Source organism: Melospiza georgiana, chromosome 1 (assembly GCF_028018845.1).
Source record: "Melospiza georgiana isolate bMelGeo1 chromosome 1, bMelGeo1.pri, whole genome shotgun sequence".
Classification (NCBI taxonomy): Eukaryota; Metazoa; Chordata; class Aves; order Passeriformes; family Passerellidae; genus Melospiza; species Melospiza georgiana.
Genome location: NC_080430.1, coordinates 69,270,048 through 69,293,609, shown reverse-complemented (window position 1 = coordinate 69,293,609; position 23,562 = coordinate 69,270,048). Strand labels below are relative to the sequence as shown.

The following is a 23,562-nucleotide window of genomic DNA, read 5'->3' as shown; positions in this document are numbered from 1 at the left end:
ATGGTTCAATAAACTCAGGCACACCTGCTATCCTCTGCCAACAGGTTTTACAGACATGTGGGGTTTATTGTTATTTTACATTAAAAAAGCCTCCAAAACAAAAAAACAACCAACCAAACAAAAACCCCAAAAAACAAAAAAAAAAACCCCACCAAAACCAATCAAACAACAAAAAAAAAAAAAAAAGGCAAAAGCCATACTGTGCTCTTAGCTTCCCTTTCTCCACACAGCTCAGGCATTTATATGTTTATGGCTTCTCATATCTGTACTTCCTTGCAGAAATATTCCTTTGAGAGAATGGATCAGCTTCGCCAATTTCAGAACCTCATCCAGGCCACCAGCAGAGAGATCATGTGGATCAATGACTGTGAGGAGGAGGAGCTCCTCTATGACTGGAGTGACAGGAACACTGATATTGCCAGGAAGCAGGAATCCTTCTCTGTAAGATAGCTCAACCTCCCTATGCTTTCCATCAGCCCTCTCTTGGAATAGTCAGGGAGAAACAGCCTCTCTCAGGAGAGGCTCGTGGCAGGGGGTTTCTTCACTCTTTTGGAGTTCCTGGGGTTTTTTATCAACAGTTTTCAGTGAAGTACTATGTAATAACCTTTGGAGTCAGGACAGGACATTTTATGGAGGATTTTGCTCCCATTCAGGGAGTTCTCATAGTTTATTTTGACCTTGGAATGTGGCCTTCTTGGTGCAGTCCAGTACAGACTGGTGATCACCTACTGCTTATGCACACAGCACAGCACAGCCATTGTGCTGGCATGCCAGACTAAGGGACTTGAATCAAGCAGTTTTAATTCTCCCTGTTGGGACTATGCAGAGGTCAGAGGTCCCTGTATTTGGCCCTGATTATCTGTCACCAGGAAGCAGAGCTGTGCTCTGTTCCTCTGATGGCTCTGCATGCAGCACCTTGCATGCAGGGTCAGATGTAGTTTGCCCTGCTCCTTGTTGTCTGTGGCTGTGTAGGGAAATTGAGCATGTGTGTTTGTTTAACCAGTATTGGTGCTGATCACTAAATTGAAAAAAGAATGGAGGTTCACACTATTGTGAAAGTGCCTTTTTTTAGTTCAGTTGTTCTGGGTGTTGCAAGATGCAATAGTTTTTGCTTCCATCATTCTTAAGAAAGACAGAACTTAATGTCCTTTGCTCTCTGAAACAGCAAGCCCAGAGACTAGAATTAAGATGATTGCACCTTCTTTGATTCTACTGTCTTCATAATTAACTTCAGTACACCTAATGGAAACACTTTATAGTGTTAGAGGGAATAATTTTATATTATCACAACTATATGGGAAATTTTAAGCAGATGAAAACACTGTTCTGGCTGTGCAGTGTATCTTTGGAGTTAGTTTAATGCTGTGTTTTGGTTATTTAGAAACGTATGAGTGAACTGGAGGTTAAAGAAAAAGAACTCAACAAGCTAAAGCAAGAAAGTGACCAGCTAGTGCTCAATCAGCATCCTGCTTCAGACAAAATTGAGGTGAGTTAGACTTTGTGTGATTTCACTTGCTTCTTTAGTTGCTACATGGGAGAAGTTCTCAATGAAAGTTCACATACAAAGTGCTGCATTTGGGCTCAAGAAGGGTTTGCTTGCCCAAAATCATGCCCATTTTACCCAGCTTTATGGACTACTCTAATAAATGTTACTATCTTCCTCTACAAACCTGGCCATTAACAACTGTATGGTGATAGATGCAAGTAAAAATGAAATCTAAGCTTAGGGCGTTATCTGAGTGTGTTGAAATTGCTGTATCTTGATTGTGCTGACTACAGTGCAGCAGAATTTATGATAGGAAGGCATGTAATTGCTGTTCTGCTCTCTTAGTGGACATGTTTTGAAAAAAGCCACACCCTTTGTTGAGGGTTTATGTTTAATCTAAGTGCAAATACTTTCTGCAGCTGAAATTCATAGTGCCTTTCTATGGCTTAGCCAAGATACTTTTGCTTTCACAGCTTGGTGTGCACTTATTTTTTAATTAAAAAGGCTGCAAAAATTTGGACATTTTATTAGGAGATGCTGTAATTGTTGCAGTTTCAAGAGTGCATAAGAACTCTGCAACTGAAGAAGCTAAAAGGAAAAAAAATCTTTTCTGCCTTTCAGTATGTTTACTTGATTAACTGTTATCATATGGTGTAAAATCCTATTTCTCCTGTAGTCAGTTTCTCTCTTAAAGGAAAGATTCTTTTAAGCTCCAGCAGTGAAGTGAAAGTTGTGTGTCATTTTTTAAAGAATATACATGGCTGCTTGAGTCTTTTGAATCTAAAAACAATGAGCATAAAATATCATGTTTGGAGGTATTCCCTGAAAGAATGAGAACATGGCCATTTGCAGCTGAAATACTTTATTTGCACTACTGTTTGCCCATTTCACCCCTTTCTGTTAATGCACCTGGGGCTTTATGTTGATCAAACAAATTCAGGTCACAAACAGATTTCTCTTTGTGTCTCACAAGCAGGTATTTAACTCATTTCAGTTAGGTGGATGCTTAGAAGTTGTGAAACCATTTGCACGAATGACGTTGTACTGGTATCCATGAGTTTGTTTTAGCAGATTTTTCATTTGCATTTGTGTGAAGCATAGATAATTTTGATTGAGTCTAGGTGTGGTAGAGAGATAAGTGTGGTGGCCTGAATTGTGTATATTGCTGTTTTTCTTAGGCCTATATGGATACATTGCAAACTCAGTGGAGCTGGATTCTTCAGATCACCAAATGTATTGATGTTCATCTGAAGGAGAATGCAGCTTACTTTCAGGTGAGTAGTGATATGGAGAGTTCACACAACTTTAAAAAAAGCGTAAATCCCATCAAAGATATATTTATTGTGCACACATATATTTACTATAGCACACTGTTGCAATGTTATAAATGTTACCATTGTGCCACAGGTGGATTTCTCATTAAAGGAGTCCATCAATTTTTAGCAGACATTTTTAAGAGCTACACACAGCCAAATTCACAACTTTTCTCCCGTAGTTCTTTGAAGAGGCCCAAGCCACGGAGTGCTACCTGAAAAACTTGCAAGACTCTATCAGAAAGAAGTTCATCTGTGATAAGAGCATGTCACTGCAGACTTTGCTGGAGCAGATCAAAGAGCTGGAGGTACTGTCACACTCAACTGACAGGTTATGTTCTGCTTTTCTGGGAAACCAGCTGCCCTCTTTAGATAAAAAATGTAAACCCAAGTGCACTGCAATGTTTGAATACAGTACTGTATGAACTTGAGACCACTATATTTTAAGTCTGGAATGAGTCCAACAAATCCCCAATTTTCTGACATGCTAACAAATGAAAAAAAAAAAAGAAATACTTTTATTCTTATGTGGTAGAATAGATTTTGCCTCAAAGGATAAACACATTTGATAAATGATTAATCATGTCACTATATCACTGTAGTCTCTTTGAAAGGATAGAAGTCAGCTTTTTTAGCTCTTATCACGAGTTAAGCACTACAGTCCCAAATTGGAGAAAAAATGGTCAGTGGTCAATAAAAAATGGTCAATAAAAGGCCAATTGATGAAGTCAGGTTTGAAAGTGTAATTGTTGCCTTTTTTTGTTAGCATTCATTTTGTTAGATTCTTTCAATTTATGCCTGTGTTTTTTAAACACCACTTTAACCACATTGAAGATCTGTATGAAAAACCTGCCATGCAAATTTTGCAAACTTTGCATCTTGCCAGAGCTGTAAAGATGCAGCTTAGATGTTTCTCAGCTCTTTTTAAAACTGCAGGTTTACATTGTAGGCCAAAGGCTCATCCCATTGGAGCTAAAGTAAGTTTTGCCTAGTGTAAGTTCCAAATGTATCCCTCTCTTAAATAGGACAGTGGGAACTAGATGTCTTTTATTTTTAGAATAAATTTGTAAGGTATGATTAATCTTTGCAGAATGAACGAGAGAGAATTCTTGAATACAAGAGGCAAGTGCAGAGTTTGGTGAATAAATCCAGGAAGATCGTGCAGCTGAAGCCACGTAACCCAGACTATCGGAGTAACAAGCCCATTATCCTCAAGGCTCTGTGTGACTACAAACAGGATCTGGTATTGTATCCCTTTTTGGCTGAGAATGAACATTGTGTAAGCTAGAACATTGCAAATTACTTAGTAAGCAGACCATTGAGCTGATAGGTGTAACCCCTTTATCTGGTTTTAGTCAGCTTGAATTTCTTTGACAGAAGAAGCCCTGCATTTCTTGGCACTATGAATAAACAAGTAGGCTCTTATTGGTTAATAAATCTAGTAAAAATTACTATTATTAATCTATTAAATAGCATTAATCCTCATATTTCAGATTAGAACATAAAAGTCTTATTGCTGATAAGACTGAAATTGTTGTACAGATGCCTCTGTGCATCCACACCTTTTTTTTTGGTGATTGCTCACTTTTCCAGTGCTTCTCTGGATTCTTAGGTGAACAATTCATCTTACAAAAGTGAGGAATATGCAGTTATTCGTTAGTATTCCCATTTCTTTTCTGGATGGGTTATGAAATTAATTATGGTTTTTCTTCCTCCTCAGTACTGAGGCTGCTTGGGTTTATTTCTGGGTTTTTTCTTTTTCCCTTAATAATAAATTTAGATGTACTTTCTGCTTATGTGCTTCTTTCTGCACCATGGCCACACCTGTGGCTGCCTGGTGTCAGGATTTCTGGCAGTTGGAGCTGGTGAATCTGGCCGTGCCACACTCACTCCCAGTACATTTGCAAATATGGATGTAACACTAAATGTCCTCATGCCTTCAGCTCACTGGCTGAAAGCCATGCATGGTTGCCTAGCTTACCCAGGCCATGTGTCCACATTCAGTCTCTGTCAAGGCAAGCCCCAGGTCTGATGATCTGGCAGACTGGGGTTCTCTGGCTCACTCTTGGGCTTCTTTGGGTTTTCTTCATATGGAAACCAGATTCAGGGGGAAGGGGTTGATCTGTACTGATCTATTGCCCTAATGTGAAGCTGAGATGCACACCCGGACCAGCTGGGAAGCGCTCCTGCTTCTGTGATCTAGGTGCACCTCCCTTGTCTGTCTCTCCTGGAAGCCCCACCTTAGTTAGCTAAGGAAGAACCCTGTTCTGTGTCCCTTGCAGAAAACGGTGCGCAAAGGCGATGAGTGCATCCTGAAGGACAACAACGAGCGCAGCAAGTGGCTGGTGACTGGCCCTGGAGGAGTGGACATGCTGGTGCCATCTGTCAGCCTTATCATCCCACCCCCCAACCCATTGGCAGTGGATCTGGCTACCAAGTGAGTTGCTGCCCGAGTTTGGACACTTGCCACTGGGGTTAGAGTTCACTCAAAACAGCAACCAGTCTCAAAATATGTTCTGTGCCTTGCTCAGAGTGCACTGCCCCTGCCCCTAAAGGTGGGGGATTAAGGGCTAGACCCTTGACTTGAGGAAACTCACTTCAGTGAAACTTGCTGGGATCTAGGTTGGGGCCTAGAAATGTTTTAAAGTTAATGTCTACACAGTTTTTCTCATCTGTACTAATGAAAATCAGGTATAAATTAATTTCCAATATTTTTTCAAGTAGAGAACAAGCCTTAACACTCTCTACATCTGGTGGATGTTTCTTGGGATATTTTGTATCTGTGCTACAAGGACAAATGCATTTTGATCATGTTTTTTTTTTCCTTCATGCCAGAATTGAGCAATACTATGAAGCTATTTTAGCTTTGTGGAACCAGCTGTATATCAACATGAAGAGCCTGGTGTCCTGGCATTACTGCATGATTGACATTGAGAAAATCAGAGCCATGACTATTGCCAAGGTAAGACACCAGCTGGCCTTGCCTGCAGACCAGAGACATCCATGACCTGATGTCTGCTGTCCCAAGCAGACCCTGCAGTATCCTGTGCAGATGCATGTTCTACAAAACCACAGGCCTTCCTTTTGCTGGGTTGCACAAAAACTCACACATATGGGAGTTGTAATTTTATTAAAGGAGAAACAGATAAGCAGGAAGATTAGTTTAGGGAATTTATTACATACTTGCTGTATTAGCTCCCACTGTACAGGGGCACGGATAAACAGAATAAGAGGTAGAATTTCAAACTGCTGTTAAGGTATGAAATGATAGTAACAAGGATAGGTTAACTCAGATGGTACTCTTAGCACCATTCTTTTAGAGGCAACCTAGTTAGGACTCATTCTAAAGTGTGATTACTTTGGGTTTTTTATAGGTTTATTAGTTAGTTCCTTAATGATTAACTAGTCATAAAACTTCCCCAATTGCTTTTTTTTCCTTTTATTTCAAAATTCCCTTCTTCCTTATTTCAGCTGAAAACCATGCGCAAGGAAGATTACCAAAAAATAATAACTGACCTGGAGATCCATTATCAAGAATTCCTCAGAAACAGCCAAGGCTCAGAGATGTTTGGTGATGAAGACAAACGAAAGATGCAGACTCAGTTCACTGATGCTCAGAAGCACTACCAAACTTTGATCATACAACTGCCTAATCAAGCACGACCACCACAAACAGGTTTGTTGTCGTCCTGGCTTTTGTAGAGTTTGGATTGCTGGGGTTTCTTTGTTCCAGAGGTGGCCAGTTGTGCATTCTTTTATGTGAAAATGTTATTTTCAGCATATGAATAGGAATATGTTCAAGAACTGTTCTGCTGTCTCCCAACATAACAAAACTGGCCATGCACAGGGGAGTGTATGTCTCCTTCCTTTGATGGGAGTCTGGGAATAGTGCTCTAAAATTCATGGAACCTGCTGGGAGAATGAGAGGAATTTAGTCCATCTGATAAATTTTCTATTATTAGGAAGCTAAATCTCACTCCTGCATTTTAGGAAGCAAGTTTATATTTTTGTGAAGGAGAGATTTCATTCTCTGAAACAGCTGCCTAAGGCCCAGATCTTCCACCTGCACTCAGTTCTACAGGTCAACTCAGTGCTTGGGTCACTTGGGCACTGCCTTGGCTTTACACATGTTCCTGCTCAGCTCTCTGGCAGTTGATGCTTACCCAATTAATTTTACCATTTCAGTGGTCCCAACTGAGTGCTGTCCCGTGGGTTCCTCAAACACCATAATCGTTAATGAGAGAAACCGAGAGTATGAGAAGCAGGAGGCCTGGCTGCTGATGGAACTTCAGAAACTTCGGCGTCAGATTGAAGCTGCTGAGATTCAGATGGTTCAAAGAGCTCCTCTTGGAGTGGATCAAGGGGCTATGCACGACTTTTCAGCCAGAATAAAGGACTTAGAGGTAACCATGGATGCTTGTCTTTGAGCATCAAAAGCTCTGTATGACTCTACGCTGCAGTTCTGTTTATGATCAGCTGGGAAAGACACACATCCTGTGAAGAATAACCTCAGCTGGAGGCTAACCATAATGATTTGGATTAGAATTTACCTTCCAAGTAGAAAAAGTTGACTCTTGGATTTTAGAAATCAAATTCTGCCAGGCAAGGAATACAGAAGGACCGATGTCAGGTCACTGTGAATTCATGTTACGCCTCATCCAGAGTAAAGCACCATTAAAACCCTTTACCAAGGACTTCACATAACCCACCTGCCTGTAAGGTGCTGTCTGTGGGATACAGACTGGATACATGAGACTTCCTATCCCTCTCCTAGCTCTTTAGATTTGTAGGAAACCATGGAGGGAAGATTGGTACAAAAATGTAACAGGTTTGGCATATGAGAAATTCCCATGGGGCTATGAGGTTACAAAGGTTTCAAGAGGAGAAGGACATTCTGGTCCTTCTGAGCTGAGTTTTGTGGTGTAGGTGCTCAAAAAGACATATGACCTATTGTGGACAAAAAAGAAACTGCTCAGTAGTACTTGCTTTGAAGGAAGCAAGCTCAGCCGCTTCTTCAGTCCTCAGTCAAGCTGGTTATGTATAAAGAGCAGGCTGCTTGGATATAGAGACCAATTCCATATGAATATAGAATAGAATGATCTTTCAGCCAACCAAAAATGTGTCAAACAGGCATTCTCTTTTTCTTTAGGGTGTGCAGAACGACTCTCAAATCATGGCTGAAACCCTCAATAAGCATAAGGACTTGCTGCCTAACTTCAGAGGCTGTGAGAAGTATGTGTACTTGCAATCAGAGATAAATGCCCTCTTTCAAAAACTGGAAAATATTAATGGTGTTTCTGCTGGCTACTTAGACAGGTAAGTAAATCGAGGCTTTTGCAATAAATATTCACTTTTCCCATAATTCATAGTCCAGAAAAAAGTTGCCTTTTGTTACCACCAGTGTAAAATTACACCTTTTTCTCAGCAAATTGTATACATGTTAATAGAAACAGACACATGGATTTCTTCTCTTTTCTGGAACACTTTAAAAAAGAAGGTGAGAAGTATGGATATCACAGAAATTTCTTGTTTACCTATTCTCTTTAGCCAATCATCTACAATTACTTAAAAATATCACTGTTTCTTTCTTAGTCCTTATGTATAATGGATTAGTCCTTAGTCCTTCCTTAGTCCTTCCTTATAATGGATTTGCCTTGTGTCATTTATTTTAGCTTGAATGCACTGAGGTGTCTGCTCCAGGTTATTCTGCAAACAGAAGATGTGATCAGAGTTTTTGAAGTCAGGCTGTCTGAAGAGGAGACTGTTCCTTTGGATCTTGATAAAGTGGAGGCTTATCGGGCTTGTCTGAAGGTGAGGGGCCAAAACCCAAGGACAAAAGCAAAATTTGTAGCTGCTAGCACTGATTTATTGAGCTGGGGGAACCCTTCCAAAACCACAGGAGATAGAAATGCTGATCCTGTTGTAGTTTATGTATAAACATACAATCTTTTGTAAATCAGGCACATTCTTGCTGGCTGGTCCAGGGAGGGGATTGTCCTGCTCTGGAGCTCTGCACTGGTGCAGCTTTCCCTTGAGTCCTATGTTCAGTTTTGGGTCCCACAAGATTAAAAAATGTATAAAGTTATTAGATGGTGTCCAAAGGAGGGCTGTGAGAATGGTGAAGGGCTTTGAGGAAGCTGTATGAGGGGTGCCTGAGGTCATTTGGTCTGTTTGGACTGGAAAAGAAAAAGACTGAGGGGAGACCTCATTGCAGTCTACAGCTCCTTCAAAAGGGGAAGAGGAGAGGCAGACTTTGATCTCTTCTCTATGATGATCAGTGGCAGGACCCAAGGAAACAGGAAGGAGCTGTGTCAGGGGAGGTTTAGGGGAAGTTTAGAAAAGGTTCAGCATCCAGAAGTGGGCTGGGCACTGGAACAGCTCCCCAGGTAAGTGGTCACAGCACCGAGCCTGACAGAGTTCAAGAAGCATTTGGACAGTGCTCTCAGGCATGTAGTGTGACTCTTGGGATGTCCTGTGCAAGGCCAGGAGTTGGATTCTGTGATCCTTGTGGGTCATTTCCGACTCAGGAAACTGTAATTCTTTGAAATTATTGGAAGTAACATACAGGTTATTACTTCTTCCACCCCCTGATTGTTGCTGCCCACAGAGCAAGGGCAGCTGCTTGGAAGGTTTCTGTAGCTCTCATTTGACATGACAAAAAGGTAACTGGGTTGTGTTCCATTTGCACCACCTACACACTTTTTTTCCCTGCTAAAGGTAAGAACAGAAAATAATGAAAGAGTTCTTATTCTCCCAAATGCATTCCGTGCACTAAAGGACCAGCAGATAAAGGCAGATAAAAGACTGGATCTGCAAGACAACTTTGTGCTCAGCAAAGTAGTTATTTCCCTTTTCCCCTTGTACAAGCTGAATACTTTTCACTATAAGATTTGACATAAACTCTGTAGCAAAACCAGGACACTCAATAACACTCAAATTTACTTGCTACACCTAGAGGACAACAAGGGCAATTAACAAGCCTATATGCAAGAAAGGGGATACTGTCTTCAAATCTACATTCACTAGTGATAAACACAAATAATAGTGTACAGAAATGGGTTACAGAGACCTTCCATGCAGCTGGAAGTTGTTCTTAGCTGGAGTAAATTTGAGCTACACACAAAATAAAAACCAACCAAAAATAAATAAAATAAAATAAAACAACAACAAAAAAATCTGTGTGGATTTTTAGGTGTTTAAAAACTGGATATGTCACTCCTGAGGCTTGATTCCACAGCTGTTGCAAGTGCAGGAATCTTTTATACTTCAGTGAAATTTTCTAGTCAGTTGTTTCTAGGAACAAGCAAGGCTCTTGTTCTACTCTGGTAACTGCTCTGCAGAGTTCTGAGAAACTGAAATGTTGGGTTCAGAATATAATAGCAGAGGGCTTTGGTTTAGCAAATTATTTAGTCTAACTTTAAACACATTTATAAGCTGAGCTGTTTACCAAAATAGGTGTTTCACTTTAAATAGTTTAAGTCCAGCTGACATCACGAAACATAACTTACTGAGTTAAAAACAACATCTTTAGATCCCAACATACTGTGCATGCTGTTAAATTGGTTAAGTATCAGTATCTTCTCAAGAATAAATTAAATGACAACATTTTGGTTTTTTCTCTAGAAAATGAAAGCAGACCTAAATATGAAGAAGTCATTACTGAACACCTTGGAAAATGAGCTGCAGAGAACACTTCAGATTCACTCACAGTCTTGCCAGTCATACACCCTGTATGACATGGACATTGGAAAGTACTGTGACAAAGTTACCCAGCTAATAGACCGCTGGCAGAGGGCTGAGAAGCAGATAGATAACAGGTTTGCTCATGTTTTCAGAGCGTTTTCCTTATTGCTGTTGCTACCAAGATCATCTTAGCAGTGAATTCTAAAAGACCTGATGTGCACTAATCTTTGCTTCCAAAGGACAAATGGTGACTTCAGGGCAATGAGACTTGAGCTATTGTGAATAGGTTGAACATACGTCAAAAGGAATTGTGTAAGACCAAGCAGAAAAATGTAGTTAGCCATGCAAATGTCTAACCTATATGCTGAAGAGTTGTTCCAAATTTTTTTTTAAATTCTTGCTAATGTTCTTGGATTAAGTGCTTCCAGTCAACATTTTCCCCCCTCAAAAAAGCAACGATGCTTATTCCTCAACAACTTATACTTTAGGGTTAAAAAAGTAACACTAAGAGTTAAGTAACAAAATCGAACCTTGAATCTGATTCATGAACAGAGGGCATATTCTGATTGTTTGAGGGGGAGAGGTGGAAGTTGAGGTATGGCTTGTTTGATTTTGTTTTATTTTGTTTTTATCTGAGGACAAAATGTAGTCCTAACTGGTTGCTGGTTCTTCAGTGAAAATTGAGAACAAGAGTACTGAAGTTCAGCAAACTTGATTTTTATCACTGCTAGTTTTATTTATTCCTCACTTTGACAGGAAGGCCCAGAGTTTTGAGTAACTCTGTCTATTACAGAGTTACTCAAAAGTGAGGTATTAAAACCCCATATTGGGTGACTAATAACAAGTACAATTCTCATTTATTTAAAATTTTTGTTCAGAATCTCCTTTTCAGAGTTTCCCATAGTTTTACATAAGTTTATTTGAAAACTGTGTAAAGAGAGAGAAAGAGAATGCACTTTCCATTTTGACAAGTTTTTCGCTTTTTCCCCCTAGGTCATGGGATTTAGAAAGGCAGATCAAACAGCTGAAAACCTACCGAGATCTCTATCAGGCTCTTAGCAAGTGGATCTGTGATGCCAAGCGCCGGCAGGACGCTATTGAGTCCATGAAGCTGTGTGATTCCAACACTATCATGAGATACCTGCATGATCAGAAGGTATGCAGCACCTGAATGAGTTGTCTTCAGCTATTTGGATTTAAATTGTTTTGCTATACAGAAAGTATCAGTATCAAAGCAGTCTGCACTACAGCGGCCTGTTTTGAATTATAAAGTATGCAAGCTACCAAAAAACACCACATATGTAGAAGGCAGGAGGGAGGAAATATTATTGTCCTCATTACTTTCTGTCAGCACTGCAACAGATTATGAACAAGACTGTGTTTGGCTCCTACACATTCACTGACACTTTTACGCATCAGCTTTGAATTAATTCAAGGGACTGTAAGATGGTGCAACTTATGGGAAAAATTACAGCACAAAAATAAAAATCAAGTAGATGCATCTAAGCTAAAGTCAAGGAACTCTGCCTTCCCAGTGCTGGAGGTTTTTCAGTTGCTGAGTGTTCTCTCTGGGAAAAACTTTCTCATGGCCAAAGAGCTTGCTGTTGTAAAATCTGCCCAGGTACAGGTCACTTCAGGCCTCAGCCTCAGGGGCTGCAGTAGTCTCCTGCTGCAGGTGCGTTCTGATGGAGGCAGCGTGGACAGGAGGAAATACTGGTAAATCTTGCAGGAGTGTTTCATGGCTCATCTTTCTCTTGGCAGAACTTGCACAGTGAAATCTGTGGGAAGCGAGACAAAGTCGAGGAGCTTCTCAAGCATGCAGATCAGTGCTCAGCTGCAATTAAGGTACTTGGATCTCAGCATTTTTGTGGGGTGTGGTTTTTCATGGTCAGGCACATCCCATTGTCTCTGCTCTGCTGACGGGTGAAAAGTCAGCTCCCTGATGCGTGTGTACAGAAATTGCTGGGGTAAAATACTTCTGAGTACAAAACACAATGAAAGCAATTTGTGTACTTGTCACCTGATGACTATGGGATCATGCAGCAGATACCAGTGAGAGCTTCTCTTCAGGTGAATCAAAGCCTCCTTCTAGCCAGACCAAATTTTCCAGTTCATGTGTTAAAAAACATAAGGAAGTCAAGAACAGATTGGTGCTTAACAAATTAGGTCTGATTAGGATCTGATCTAGGAGGCAAGACAAATGCAGATTAGCAGGAGGAATGGTGTGCAATAGCCATAAAAATCAGTAACATACAGAGTGAATGGTTTTGTGGTCCTTGAATTTTTATGTCACCTTTCTGTTCATGCTTTCTCCAGTTCAATCTTACTCTGTGACAAAGATTTTGATATATACGTGACATGGCATATGTGATACAAAAGAGCTGCAGAGACTGTTATTTCTGATGAAGTTTTGGTAGATAACAGTACTTAGACCAGTTACTCCCATGAAACTGAATCTTTTTTATCTCCATGTAGCCCTCAACTTACAGAAACAGTTGTCCTCTTGTTTTTGTAAAATGTTTTTCCTCTTTTTCCCTTGTCATTCTCCTCCATGAATCTCCACAGGGGTACTTGAACTGATGAGCTTCTGTTTATGACAGAGGATAATCTCTACATGGTCAGAAATATAAAAAAGGGGAAAATGTAGCTTTTCATTAAGGAAACAAAGCCAAATAACCCCAAAAACTTGCACTTTCTGGAATAGTTTCACAGAGAATTCTTTGGCAGTTTCTAAATGGGTCTTGCTTTTTGTCTTATTTTTCAGGATTATGAACTACAGGTTGCTTCCTACAGTTCGGGATTAGAAACATTGCTCAACATACCTATCAAGAAGAGTGTGGTTCAGTCTCCTGCAGTCTTAATCCTACAGGAGGTACCTTTCTTTCCTCTCTTTAAATCTTCTGACTGCATTTGTTTGTCTTTGTGAGTCATACCCAGCTGTGTTCTAACACTTAGCACTGTCACTGGTAATGTGTGCTAAGCACGTAAGCAAAAAGAATTAGTGCAGAATAGTCATTGTGCTGTAAAATCAGACCTGGGCTTGTTCAGACATTAGATTAGCCCTCAGGAATTTATCTCATTCCTATGCACTGTCCACTGCATACATACTGTGAGAAAGGTAGATTCTTGCTCCAAGTGGTTTAGTCACTTTCAGCCAGGGAATTAACTGCTATTAAAAATTTATCTTGGATTACTTGTGACTGTCAGACAGGAAGAGCGGGATGAACAAGGGGATGAAGGCTTGAATTTAATATCACATCAGCAGTGGGGGGCAAACTATCCTGAAAAACCAAAAAATATGTGGATTTTTCGTAAGGAAGATTTCACACTTTTGGGGTCCTCAGAATGTCATGTGAATTTGTGAGGAGGAGAATCTGCTTTTTACTTTGTCTAGTGATGTGTTTGCTCATGTAGATTGGAATTCTTTAAGTGGTCTGGACATAGGTGTGTTCATGTCTAACTCTAGTACAAGCTGCTAACAATTCTGTTTCTTTTCAAGGCTAATGAGGCTCAGTCCCGCTATATAGAGCTTCTTACAAGATCAGGAGATTATTACAGATTCTTGAGTGAAATGTTAAAGAGCATGGAGGATCTGAAGGTATTCTAAATGTTTTATTTTCTGTAGCTTTCAATTTTATCACAGATTAGAAAACTATCACTGATCAGAGGCAGAAAGTACAGTATAAAATAGCTCACAAAACTGTATTCAGAACTCAGAGGTGCCTCCTACAAAGTAGGCATATCAGCAGAGTCATGCATCTTTTGTGAAAGAGTGGTGTTTTACAAAGTGATCTCCGAGGTGATGTGTGAAGTGAGGTAGAGAACTGGTGTTCCTTGGTAAATAAGGAGGTGCTCATCAAGGCACATGAGCGATCCTTCCCTGCCCATCCCAGCCTTGACCTCAGTGACAGTGCAGATACCTCAGTGCTGAAAACTTGCTCCTCATGGTTGAGGGCACTTCATTTTAAACCATATTCTAAAGTGTTTTGAAAGAAGCAACTTCTGATTTGAGGCAGCTCAGTGAAACAGAGACGCCCATTAAAGAAGTTGCATATATAGAATGTGAATTTTCACCTGTTTGAAAACTGGGGAGGTTCTAAAGGTGACTGTTCCATACTTCCCCAGTGAACTTCTGCTAGACCACATTTTACTATCAGTAATGCACCTCCCTCCCCCCATCAAGTATCTTTGCCCCTCTGAAAGTCATTATATGCTGATTTCTGAATAAGGTTTCTGAATAAATAAAGATTACAGAATCTGTCTTGATGACATTAAATAAGAAAAGGGGGTTTAGAACTCATTGAAGCAGCAAAAAAAATTTCATTTTTAAGTTGTTAGTGTTACAATGTATATTTTATTGCATTTGATGATTTTGAAACAGTTGTCAAAATATTTACAGGAGTTTTTCTGATTGTTTTTCTGCTATCATGTTGCAGATGAAAAACACCAAAATTGAACTCCTGGAAGAGGAACTCAGACTTGCTAGGGATTCAAATTCAGAGACAAGCAACAAACATAAATTCCTGGAACAAAATCTGCAGAAGTACCAGATGGACATTTCTCAGCTCAAGGCAAAGTTGATGAGTTTGGAGGAAATGAAAAGACAAGCTGAAATGGATGGAAACTCTGCTAAGCAAAACCTAGACAAATGCTATGCCCAAATAAAGGATCTAAATGACAGAATAACCAGGCTGACTTATGAGACTGAAGATGAGAAAAGGAAAAGGAAGTTGCTGGAGGATAGATATGAGCAGCAGAAGAATGACTATGACCAACTGCAAAAAACAAGGCAAAATGAGAAAGACAGCCTTGGTTGGCAGAAGTTAGAGTCTGAGAAGGTCATCAAGGAGAAGGAGTACGAGATAGAAAGATTAAGGGTTCTTCTTCAGGACGAAGGAACACGGAAGAGGGAGTATGAAAATGAGCTGGCTAAGGTAAGAAACCAGTTTAGCGAGGAGATGAGTAATTTAAAGAACAAATATGAAACAGAAATTAATATTAAGAAGACAACAATCCAGCAGATAGCTGCACAAAAAGATGATGATGCAAAAGGCCTCAGAGCCCAGGTTGACAGACTGACAAGAGAGAACAGAGACCTTAAGGATGAGATCGTGAGGCTGAACGATGCCATTCTGCAAACAACAGACCAGCGGCGGAGGGCAGAGGAAGATGCTCTCCAACAGAAGGCTTGCAGTTCTGAGGTGTCACAGCAGAAGCACCAGCTAGAGCTGGAGCTGAAACAGATCATTCAGCTTCGTGGGGAAGATAACTCAAGATACAAGCAGGCTCTTGAGGAGGCTGCCTCAACTATTCAGGATAAAACTAAGGAGCTGGAAAGGCTAAAGCTTCAGCTTCAGGAAGAGGCTAAAAGCCGATGGGAACTTGAAAATGAATTGGCTAAGGTAAGAAACAGTTATGATGAGGAAATTATTAGTTTAAAGAACAAATATGAAACTGAGATTAATATCACAAAGAACACAATTCACCAGGTCACCATGCAAAAGGAAGAGGAGACAAATAATTATAGAACACAGCTTGATAATGCCATGAGAGAAAATAGGAATTTGTGTGAGGAAATTAGGAGACTGAAGAATACGATAACTCAGACAACAGATAATCTACGGAAAATAGAAGAGAATGCTCAGCAGCAGAAGGCAGCTGGCTCAGAGCTTTCTCAAAAGAAACAGCAGCTGGAGATTGAGCTAAAACAAGTTATTCAGAGACACTCCGATGAAAGCATGCGGTACAAACAGTCACTTGATGATGCTTCTAAAACCATTAAGGAAAGAAACAAAGAGATTGAAAGGCTGAGAAAGTTGTTGGATGTAGAAACAAGTCAGAGGAAAGAAGTGGAGGATGAGAACAATCAGTTGAAAAGAGTCCAGTTCGACCTGCAGAAAGCAAACACGAGTGCGACTGAGACAATTAACAAGCTGAGGATCCAAGAGCAGGAACTGGCCAGACTGAAAATTGACTATGAAAGAGTTTCACAAGAGAAAAAAGGCAGGGATCAAGAAAGTGCAAAGTTCCAGAGCACTGTAAAAGACTTGCAGATCCAGAAACATAAGCTGGAGGAGGAGCTTTGCAGACAGAACAAAAATTTAATGGAGGAAACGTCCAGGAGGAAAAAACTGGAGGAGGAAATAGAAGGCATGAGAAGATCTCTGAGAGACCAATCAGTTAAAATAACTAATCTCACACAGCAGATAGAGGAAGTATCTATTGTCAAGAAGAGGAATGAAGATGACCTTAGACACCAAAGAGAAGTATTAGATGGTCATGTGAGAGAGAAGCAAAGATACATGGAGGAGTTAAGAAAATACACATCTGATATCGAGACTTTACGTCGTCAGTTGGTCCAAGAACAGGAGCAATTAAAGCAGGCTCACCTACGATATGAGCACTTACAGAAATCCTCTGAGGAAAAAAGCAAAGCCTTGAATGAGTGCAAAATAGAGATCGAAAGGCTTCAGTCTCTCACAGAGAACCTTACCAAGGAACACTTGTTACTGGAGGAGGAGCTGCGAAATGTTAGATTGGAGTATGATGACCTCAGAATGGTCAGAAATGAAGTTGATGAGAAAAATACCACCATTGCTGAACTAAAGAATCAGCTTCAGATGAGCAGCAAGCAAACCCTGGAACTTCAGGGGTTGCTTAATGATTTACAGAAAGAAAGGGAAAAATTGAGACAGGAAATTGAAAAATTCCAAAAGCAAGCTCTAGAGGTATTCACACATATTTTGATCCCAGCTTTATTGTTTCTCAAATATGTAGTTAATTGCAGTGTCAATTTGAACAAATTAATTCACTCTTTGCTCTTTGAAGTCACTGTACTTGTGACTAACATCCCCTTTATGACCCTTCCTCATGGTTAAGTTTTAAAGAAAAATGGCAGGATTTGGCCGCTTCCTTAACCTCTTTACTCCCTGGGAACTGTTCTAGGGAGCCATAAGCTTTCATCACCTAGGAGAGCTTTGTTCTCCGGCCTTGTCCCAGAAGAAATCTGTGTTCTGTGCCAGTGTCCAGCAAACTATCCTAGGGAAAAATGGGAGCATGGGGAGTACCAATGTGCTTTAACAGTTCCCTGCTGGCTGTGTGTGCTTCCCAGGCTGTTTCAGCCAGGATGGGTTAAAGCCGTCCTTTGAGGCTGACCTGAGTGCTGTCACAAACTAAACTGGCTAAAAACCCCAGAACCAGCAGGCTGTCAAGGTGCTGATTAGCTGGGTAAGGTGTTGACTCCAAGTGAGGATTAAGAGTCATGTTGTCAGCTGTGCCTAAGGTACTAAAAGCCTATCTTTCTTGGACTGTTTTGGGGACTTATGTTCCTAAGTCATTAAAGGCATTTGCAAATTTTACTATTGGCCCTTGGCCCTTACTTCTTAAACTTTTGGTGACAACATAAACAAGTTAAAGAAAACATTTTTAAATATTTTGTTATTCTGCCTAGTTTCTTGTACAAAGAGCTAGTCTTTAAATATGTATAAGTGAGCCCTTGTGAAAATGTATTTTTTCCTAGACTTGTCCCTTATATTTCTTTTCTCATATCCTTTATTCAGTTTTTCTTTCCTTTATTCTAAAAATCCTAATACTGATATTAAAAAAATACTAACATTTAGGAATATATAACACCCGTGCATATATATGTGTGTGTGTGTGTGTATGTACATACACATATATATGCACATATTTATGCATGTATTACAGATAGATAAACTTGTATTCAGTTTAATATGCATACAAACATGCACGCTTGTGGGTGTTTGTGCATATGAACACATGCATGAAGACACTGCATGAATTAAAATGGAAGGCAACACAGGTAAAATTGTGTGGAGTGACACGTGAAACTAACAGGAAAGCAAAAATTGAGTCATATGTTTCCTTTTATCCGTGTATGACCAGTCCTTAGCTGATGCAAATTCCCCTGGATTAGTAGGACTGCCAGGACATCTGCTGAGCATCAGTCTCAAATGCTCTGTGTATTTGTCAGTGTACTGTGAGAAGTATCAAAAAGTTACAGAGAACTAAATCAGCTGAAGGTTGAGGCTGTGGGTAACAGAATGAAGTCTCTTGAGTCTCTGGCAGTACTGAAGACACTGTAAATGAAGGGATGATGTGCCTTCTCTGGTTTATGTGTGTCCATAATCTTGGGTAAGGCGCTGCTGTGACTAGAATGTTTTCCAGTGGGAGTTTGCTGCAGGTTAAATGACAGGCTGGAGAGCATTGTAGGCAGAGGGCATAACTCTGACCAGCGCAAACTCTAACCATCCTTTCTTGCTTTATTTCTCCTCCACAATTGTAGGCATCCAGTAGGATCCAAGAATCCAAAAATCAGTGTAGTCAGATTATGCAAGAAAGAGAAACCCTGCTGATTAAAATGAGTGCTTTGGAGCAAGACAAAGCCAGACTGCAGAGATTAGAAGAGGAGCTGAACCGTTTGAAAGTTACCCTGGAGTCAGAATCACGTTTGAAGCAACGCCTGGAAAGTGAGAAGCAACAAATTCTGAATGATCTCAATCAGTGGAAGAGCCAGCACTCCCGAACAGAGGAATCCATAAGGAAGATCCAGTGTGAGAGGGAGAAGAGTGAGAGGGAGAAGAACAGCCTGAGGAGTGAGATCGAAAGGCTGCAGATGGAAATCAAACGGATTGAAGAGAGATACCGGTGCAGACTGGAAGAGACCGCTGTCAAAAACCAGTCAGAGCTGGAGTCGGAGCGTCTCAGGATGCAAAGAGAGATCGAGAAGCTCAAGCAGCGCCCATATGGGGCTCACAGATCTACACAGACCGAGGAAGACTTCTGCATCGATGCCTCCAAGCTGGTGTTCAGTGGTCTGCGGAAGAAGATCACAGCCATGCAGCTGTACGAGTGCCAGCTGATAGACAAACTCACACTGGATAAACTGCTGAAGGGGCAGAGGTCGGTGGAAGAGGTCGCGGCTGACATTGAGCCCTACCTCAAAGGGGCAGGTGCTATTGCAGGGGTGTCCCTTTCACCCAGACAGAAGTACTCTTTTGTTGAGGCCAAACGGAACCAGCTGCTAACAGCAGAAAACGCAGTCCTGCTCCTAGAAGCCCAGGCAGCAACAGGAGGTGTGATAGACCCACACCGAAATGAGATATTAACAGTGGACAGTGCTATCGCCAGGGATCTGATTGACTTCGATGACAGAGAGCAGATCTATACAGCAGAAAAGGCTATTACAGGATTTAAGGATCCTTTCTCAGGCAAAACTGTGCCAGTATCTGAAGCCATCAAGAAAAATCTGGTTGACAGAGAAACCGGAATTCGTCTGCTTGAAGCCCAGCTGGCTGTAGGAGGGATAGTTGATCCTGTCAACAGTGTTTTCCTACCCAAAGAAATAGCTTTATCTCGTGGGTTGATTGACAAAGACCTGTACAGGATGCTAAACAACTGCCAAGGCAGTACGAAGAACTTCATTGATCCCACCACCAAAAAGGCAGTCACTTACATGCAGCTGAAGGAAAAATGCAGGATTGAACCACACACTGGTCTGCTGCTCCTTCCAGTGCAGAAGAGGAGCATGTCATTCCAAGGGATCAGGCAGCCTGTCTCAGCGGATGCACTGCTTGAGGCTGGAATCATTAAGGAATCAACAAGGAATGACTTGGAAAGAGGCGCAATTACAGTGGAAGAAGTGAGTGAGAGAATTATCGATTTCCTTCAAGGCTCTAGCTGTATTGCTGGTATCTACAATGAGGCTACTAAAGAGAAACTTGGCATTTACCAGGCTATGAAAATAGGTTTGGTTAGGCCAGGAACAGCCCTTGAACTCCTAGAAGCCCAGGCAGCCACAGGGTTCATAGTGGATCCTGTCAGCAACGTGAGGCTGCCTGTTGAGGAAGCCTACAAAAGAGGCCTTGTTGGAATTGAATTTAAAGAGAAACTTCTCTCTGCTGAAAGAGCTGTCACTGGGTACAAAGACCCAGAAACTGGAAACATCATTTCTCTGTTCCAAGCAATGAACAAAGAGCTCATAGAGAGAGGCCATGGCATTCGTCTGCTGGAGGCGCAGATCGCTACTGGAGGGATCATCGACCCCAAGGAGAGCTACCGCTTGCCAGTAGAGACGGCCTACAAGCGTGGCTACTTCAATGAGGAGCTCAACCAGATCCTCAGTGATCCAAGTGATGACACCAAAGGGTTCTTTGATCCCAACACTGAGGAAAACTTGACCTACCTGCAGCTGAAAGAAAGATGCATAAAGGATGATGCAACGGGGCTCTGCCTTCTGCCCCTGAGAGAGAAGAAGAAGGTGGTGCACACCTCACAGAAGAACACCCTTAGGAAGCGCAGGGTGGTCATTGTAGATCCAGAAACAAACCGGGAGATGTCTGTTCAGGAGGCGTACAGCAAAGGCCTCATAGATTATGACACCTACACAGAGCTGGCTGAACAGGAGTGTGAGTGGGAAGAAATAACTATCACAGGATCGGATGGCAGCAGTAGAGTTGTCCTTGTGGACAGAAAAACAGGTAGCCAGTACGACATCCAAGATGCCATTGATAAAGGCCTGGTGGAGAGGAAGTTTTTTGACCAGTACCGTTCTGGCAGCTTGAGCCTGACCCAGTTTGCTGACATGATTTCCTGCCGTAATGGCACCGACGAGGTGTTCCGTCACGAGTCAGTGACTCGGTCTCCCACCGTGCTGAGTGTCAGGAGCTCTTCTTCAGTGATCAGGAGTGGTTCTTTCTCAGAGACCCCAGATGAGTGCAGTCCTATTGCAGCCATTTTTGACACAGAAAACTTGGAGAAAATCTCCATTTCAGAAGCCATACAGCGGGGCATCGTGGATAGCATCACTGGACAGCGGTTACTTGAAGCCCAGGCCTGCACTGGTGGCATAATCTGCCCTACCACTGGCCAGAGGCTTTCCCTCCAGGAAGCCACTAGCCAAGGCATCATTGATCAGGATATGGCCACACGTCTGAAGCCAGCCCAGAAGGCCTTCATAGGGTTCGAAGGCATAAAGGGCGGACGCAAGAGGATGTCAGCAGCTGAAGCAGTGAAGGAGAAGTGGCTGCCTTATGAGGCTGGGCAGCGATTCCTCGAATTCCAGTACCTCACTGGAGGTCTCGTGGACCCGGAAGTGCGTGGAAGAATAACTACTGAAGAAGCCATTAGGAATGGATTGATTGATGGCCGCGCTTCCCAGAAATTACAAGACACCAGCAGCTATCCCAAAATTCTGACCTGCCCCAAGACCAAGCTGAAAATATCCTACAAAGATGCAATGAACCGGTCAATGGTGGAAGACATCACCGGGCTTAAACTGTTGGAAGCAGCCTCTGTTTCCTCTAAAGGCATATCCAGTCCCTACAATGTCTCCTCGGCACCTGGCTCTCGCTCTGGCTCTCGCTCTGGCTCGCGTTCAGGCTCACGCAGTGGGTCTAGGAGAGGAAGCTTTGATGCCTCAGCAAGCTCTTCGTATTCTTACTCATACTCAGCCTTCAGCAGTGGGTCTATTGGGCGCTCGTAACAAGTGAGGGAATGTGTCTGCATTTTATTATCATTTAGATTATCCTCTATTGCATTTACTAAAAGAAAAAAAACAAAACAAAACAACAAAGTAACTCAAAGCAAAGCCTTGAAGTCTTTTCTGGGTGTGTTACACTTTTCTTCTGAAAAAGCTGTAAAATGTTTGGATGCAAACTTATAGAATATAGATTAGGGAATGCAAAAGTACTATTTGTGAATTTTGAGTTTCACTTCCCATTTCCTCTTAGTCATAGGATTTTAATAGGTCTCTGTATATTTTAAATACTGTGTCATGTGCCTTCTCTCGTTATCCATTACTATCAACCTATAAGGTGATAACTGAGGTTTGAAAGTCTTGCAGTAGTTAACTTTTTATCCACATAGACCTTTTTCAATTTGCTATTATGAAAAAAAGATATTAACAATATGGACAGAAAATGCCCTTAGTACTGGTTTAGAATCTATACCGTAAATATGAAACTGTCTTTCAGATGCTCTACTTCTTTATGTTTGGCTAGTCATTTTCTGAAGTATAAGTTGGTGGATGTAAAGGGCTATTGTTAGGCTGGGCTTTTGTTTTACTGTTAACCCATATACAATTTTCTACTGTTTTGCTTTATTTCCCTGTAACAAAGAAAAAAGAATCTAACTGTACCATGTCAGCTATTCTGGACAATAAACTTCTGAAGTTTTAAAGTGTTTGGTGTGTACTTAATAATTTTATCTGTGGACATTCTTGGAAGTGCAAGTGAGAGAAAGAACCACTTTTAAAAGAAGCAGATAGTAGCTTTGTTGTAAAAAGTGCACAGGCAAGTTACATTTCATGCTGCTGAGCCATCACTTTTATGAATAAGGACTTCTGATTCTGATTTTTCAGTAAGAGAATTAAGGTAGCACCAATAATGGAAGCTATGCTCCAGTAGCAGAATGCCTGTTTGTACACTTGTTTATAGAGTTGATGGTGATAATAGGAAGCATATTTTTTTCTGCTTGTAATCCAGCTCATTGTCTCTGCAGCTACAAGGGACTGAGTCAGATTCTCCCTTACACATCCATGCAAGTTTGGACAGTGAGCAGAACAAAAAACTGGCTGGCTTAGCTGGCCAACTGTGGCACACGAACATCTTTCAAAACCTGAACAATTGCCTCTTGTGATATCCTTTTGCCTCTTCTGTTGGCTCCTGAAAGCCTAGCTTCAGAGAACCGCGGTAGTGTAGCAGTGCTTGCATGATACCTTGCTGTCATCAGTTTTATGTAGGCTGCTGGCATCCTGCTGACTCCTTTTATCTGAGCTGAGGAACCAGAGCAGAGCTAAATGCCCACAGTATTAGAGGACACAGGAGTGATTTGAAGCCACTTCAACCAGTGCAGAAAAAGGCTTGTATACATGGGAGCTGTCCTGTCCTCTCTCCTATGACACACAGTGCAGATACCTCTGGGTAGGCACAATGATTGATCAGTTACAAGAACTTAGTACGGTTTTATACAACTGCTTCTGTGACATGCTATGCTTTTATACAGTGCTTTAGTGACAAAACTGTTAGTATAATTTGCCAGTAGCTGAAATAATTTCTTCCC

General features: G+C 41.3%; 1 protein-coding gene across 3 annotated transcripts in view; it reads left to right on the top strand.

The window, feature by feature from the left end:
• The window catches only part of DSP (desmoplakin), a 38,891-nt gene extending 16,208 nt beyond the window's left edge, over positions 1-22,683 (top strand). Inside the window, exons 7-24 of one of the 3 annotated variants that reach the window (XM_058040176.1) lie at positions 280-441; positions 1,382-1,486; positions 2,665-2,760; positions 2,982-3,107; positions 3,890-4,042; positions 5,082-5,236; positions 5,635-5,761; positions 6,271-6,475; positions 6,985-7,202; positions 7,949-8,115; positions 8,472-8,610; positions 10,423-10,616; positions 11,476-11,638; positions 12,244-12,327; positions 13,247-13,354; positions 13,982-14,080; positions 14,919-15,416; positions 18,788-22,683. In XM_058040176.1, the coding sequence (XP_057896159.1) occupies positions 280-441; positions 1,382-1,486; positions 2,665-2,760; positions 2,982-3,107; positions 3,890-4,042; positions 5,082-5,236; positions 5,635-5,761; positions 6,271-6,475; positions 6,985-7,202; positions 7,949-8,115; positions 8,472-8,610; positions 10,423-10,616; positions 11,476-11,638; positions 12,244-12,327; positions 13,247-13,354; positions 13,982-14,080; positions 14,919-15,416; positions 18,788-21,985 (5,997 nt within the window). In that variant the 3' untranslated portion in view covers positions 21,986-22,683. Of the gene's footprint in view, positions 1-279; positions 442-1,381; positions 1,487-2,664; positions 2,761-2,981; positions 3,108-3,889; positions 4,043-5,081; positions 5,237-5,634; positions 5,762-6,270; positions 6,476-6,984; positions 7,203-7,948; positions 8,116-8,471; positions 8,611-10,422; positions 10,617-11,475; positions 11,639-12,243; positions 12,328-13,246; positions 13,355-13,981; positions 14,081-14,918; positions 17,211-18,787 lie in introns of all 3 variants that reach the window. The other 2 variants (XM_058040167.1, XM_058040159.1) reach the window with 2 other exon arrangements.
• Positions 22,684-23,562: the final 879 nt, after the last annotated feature.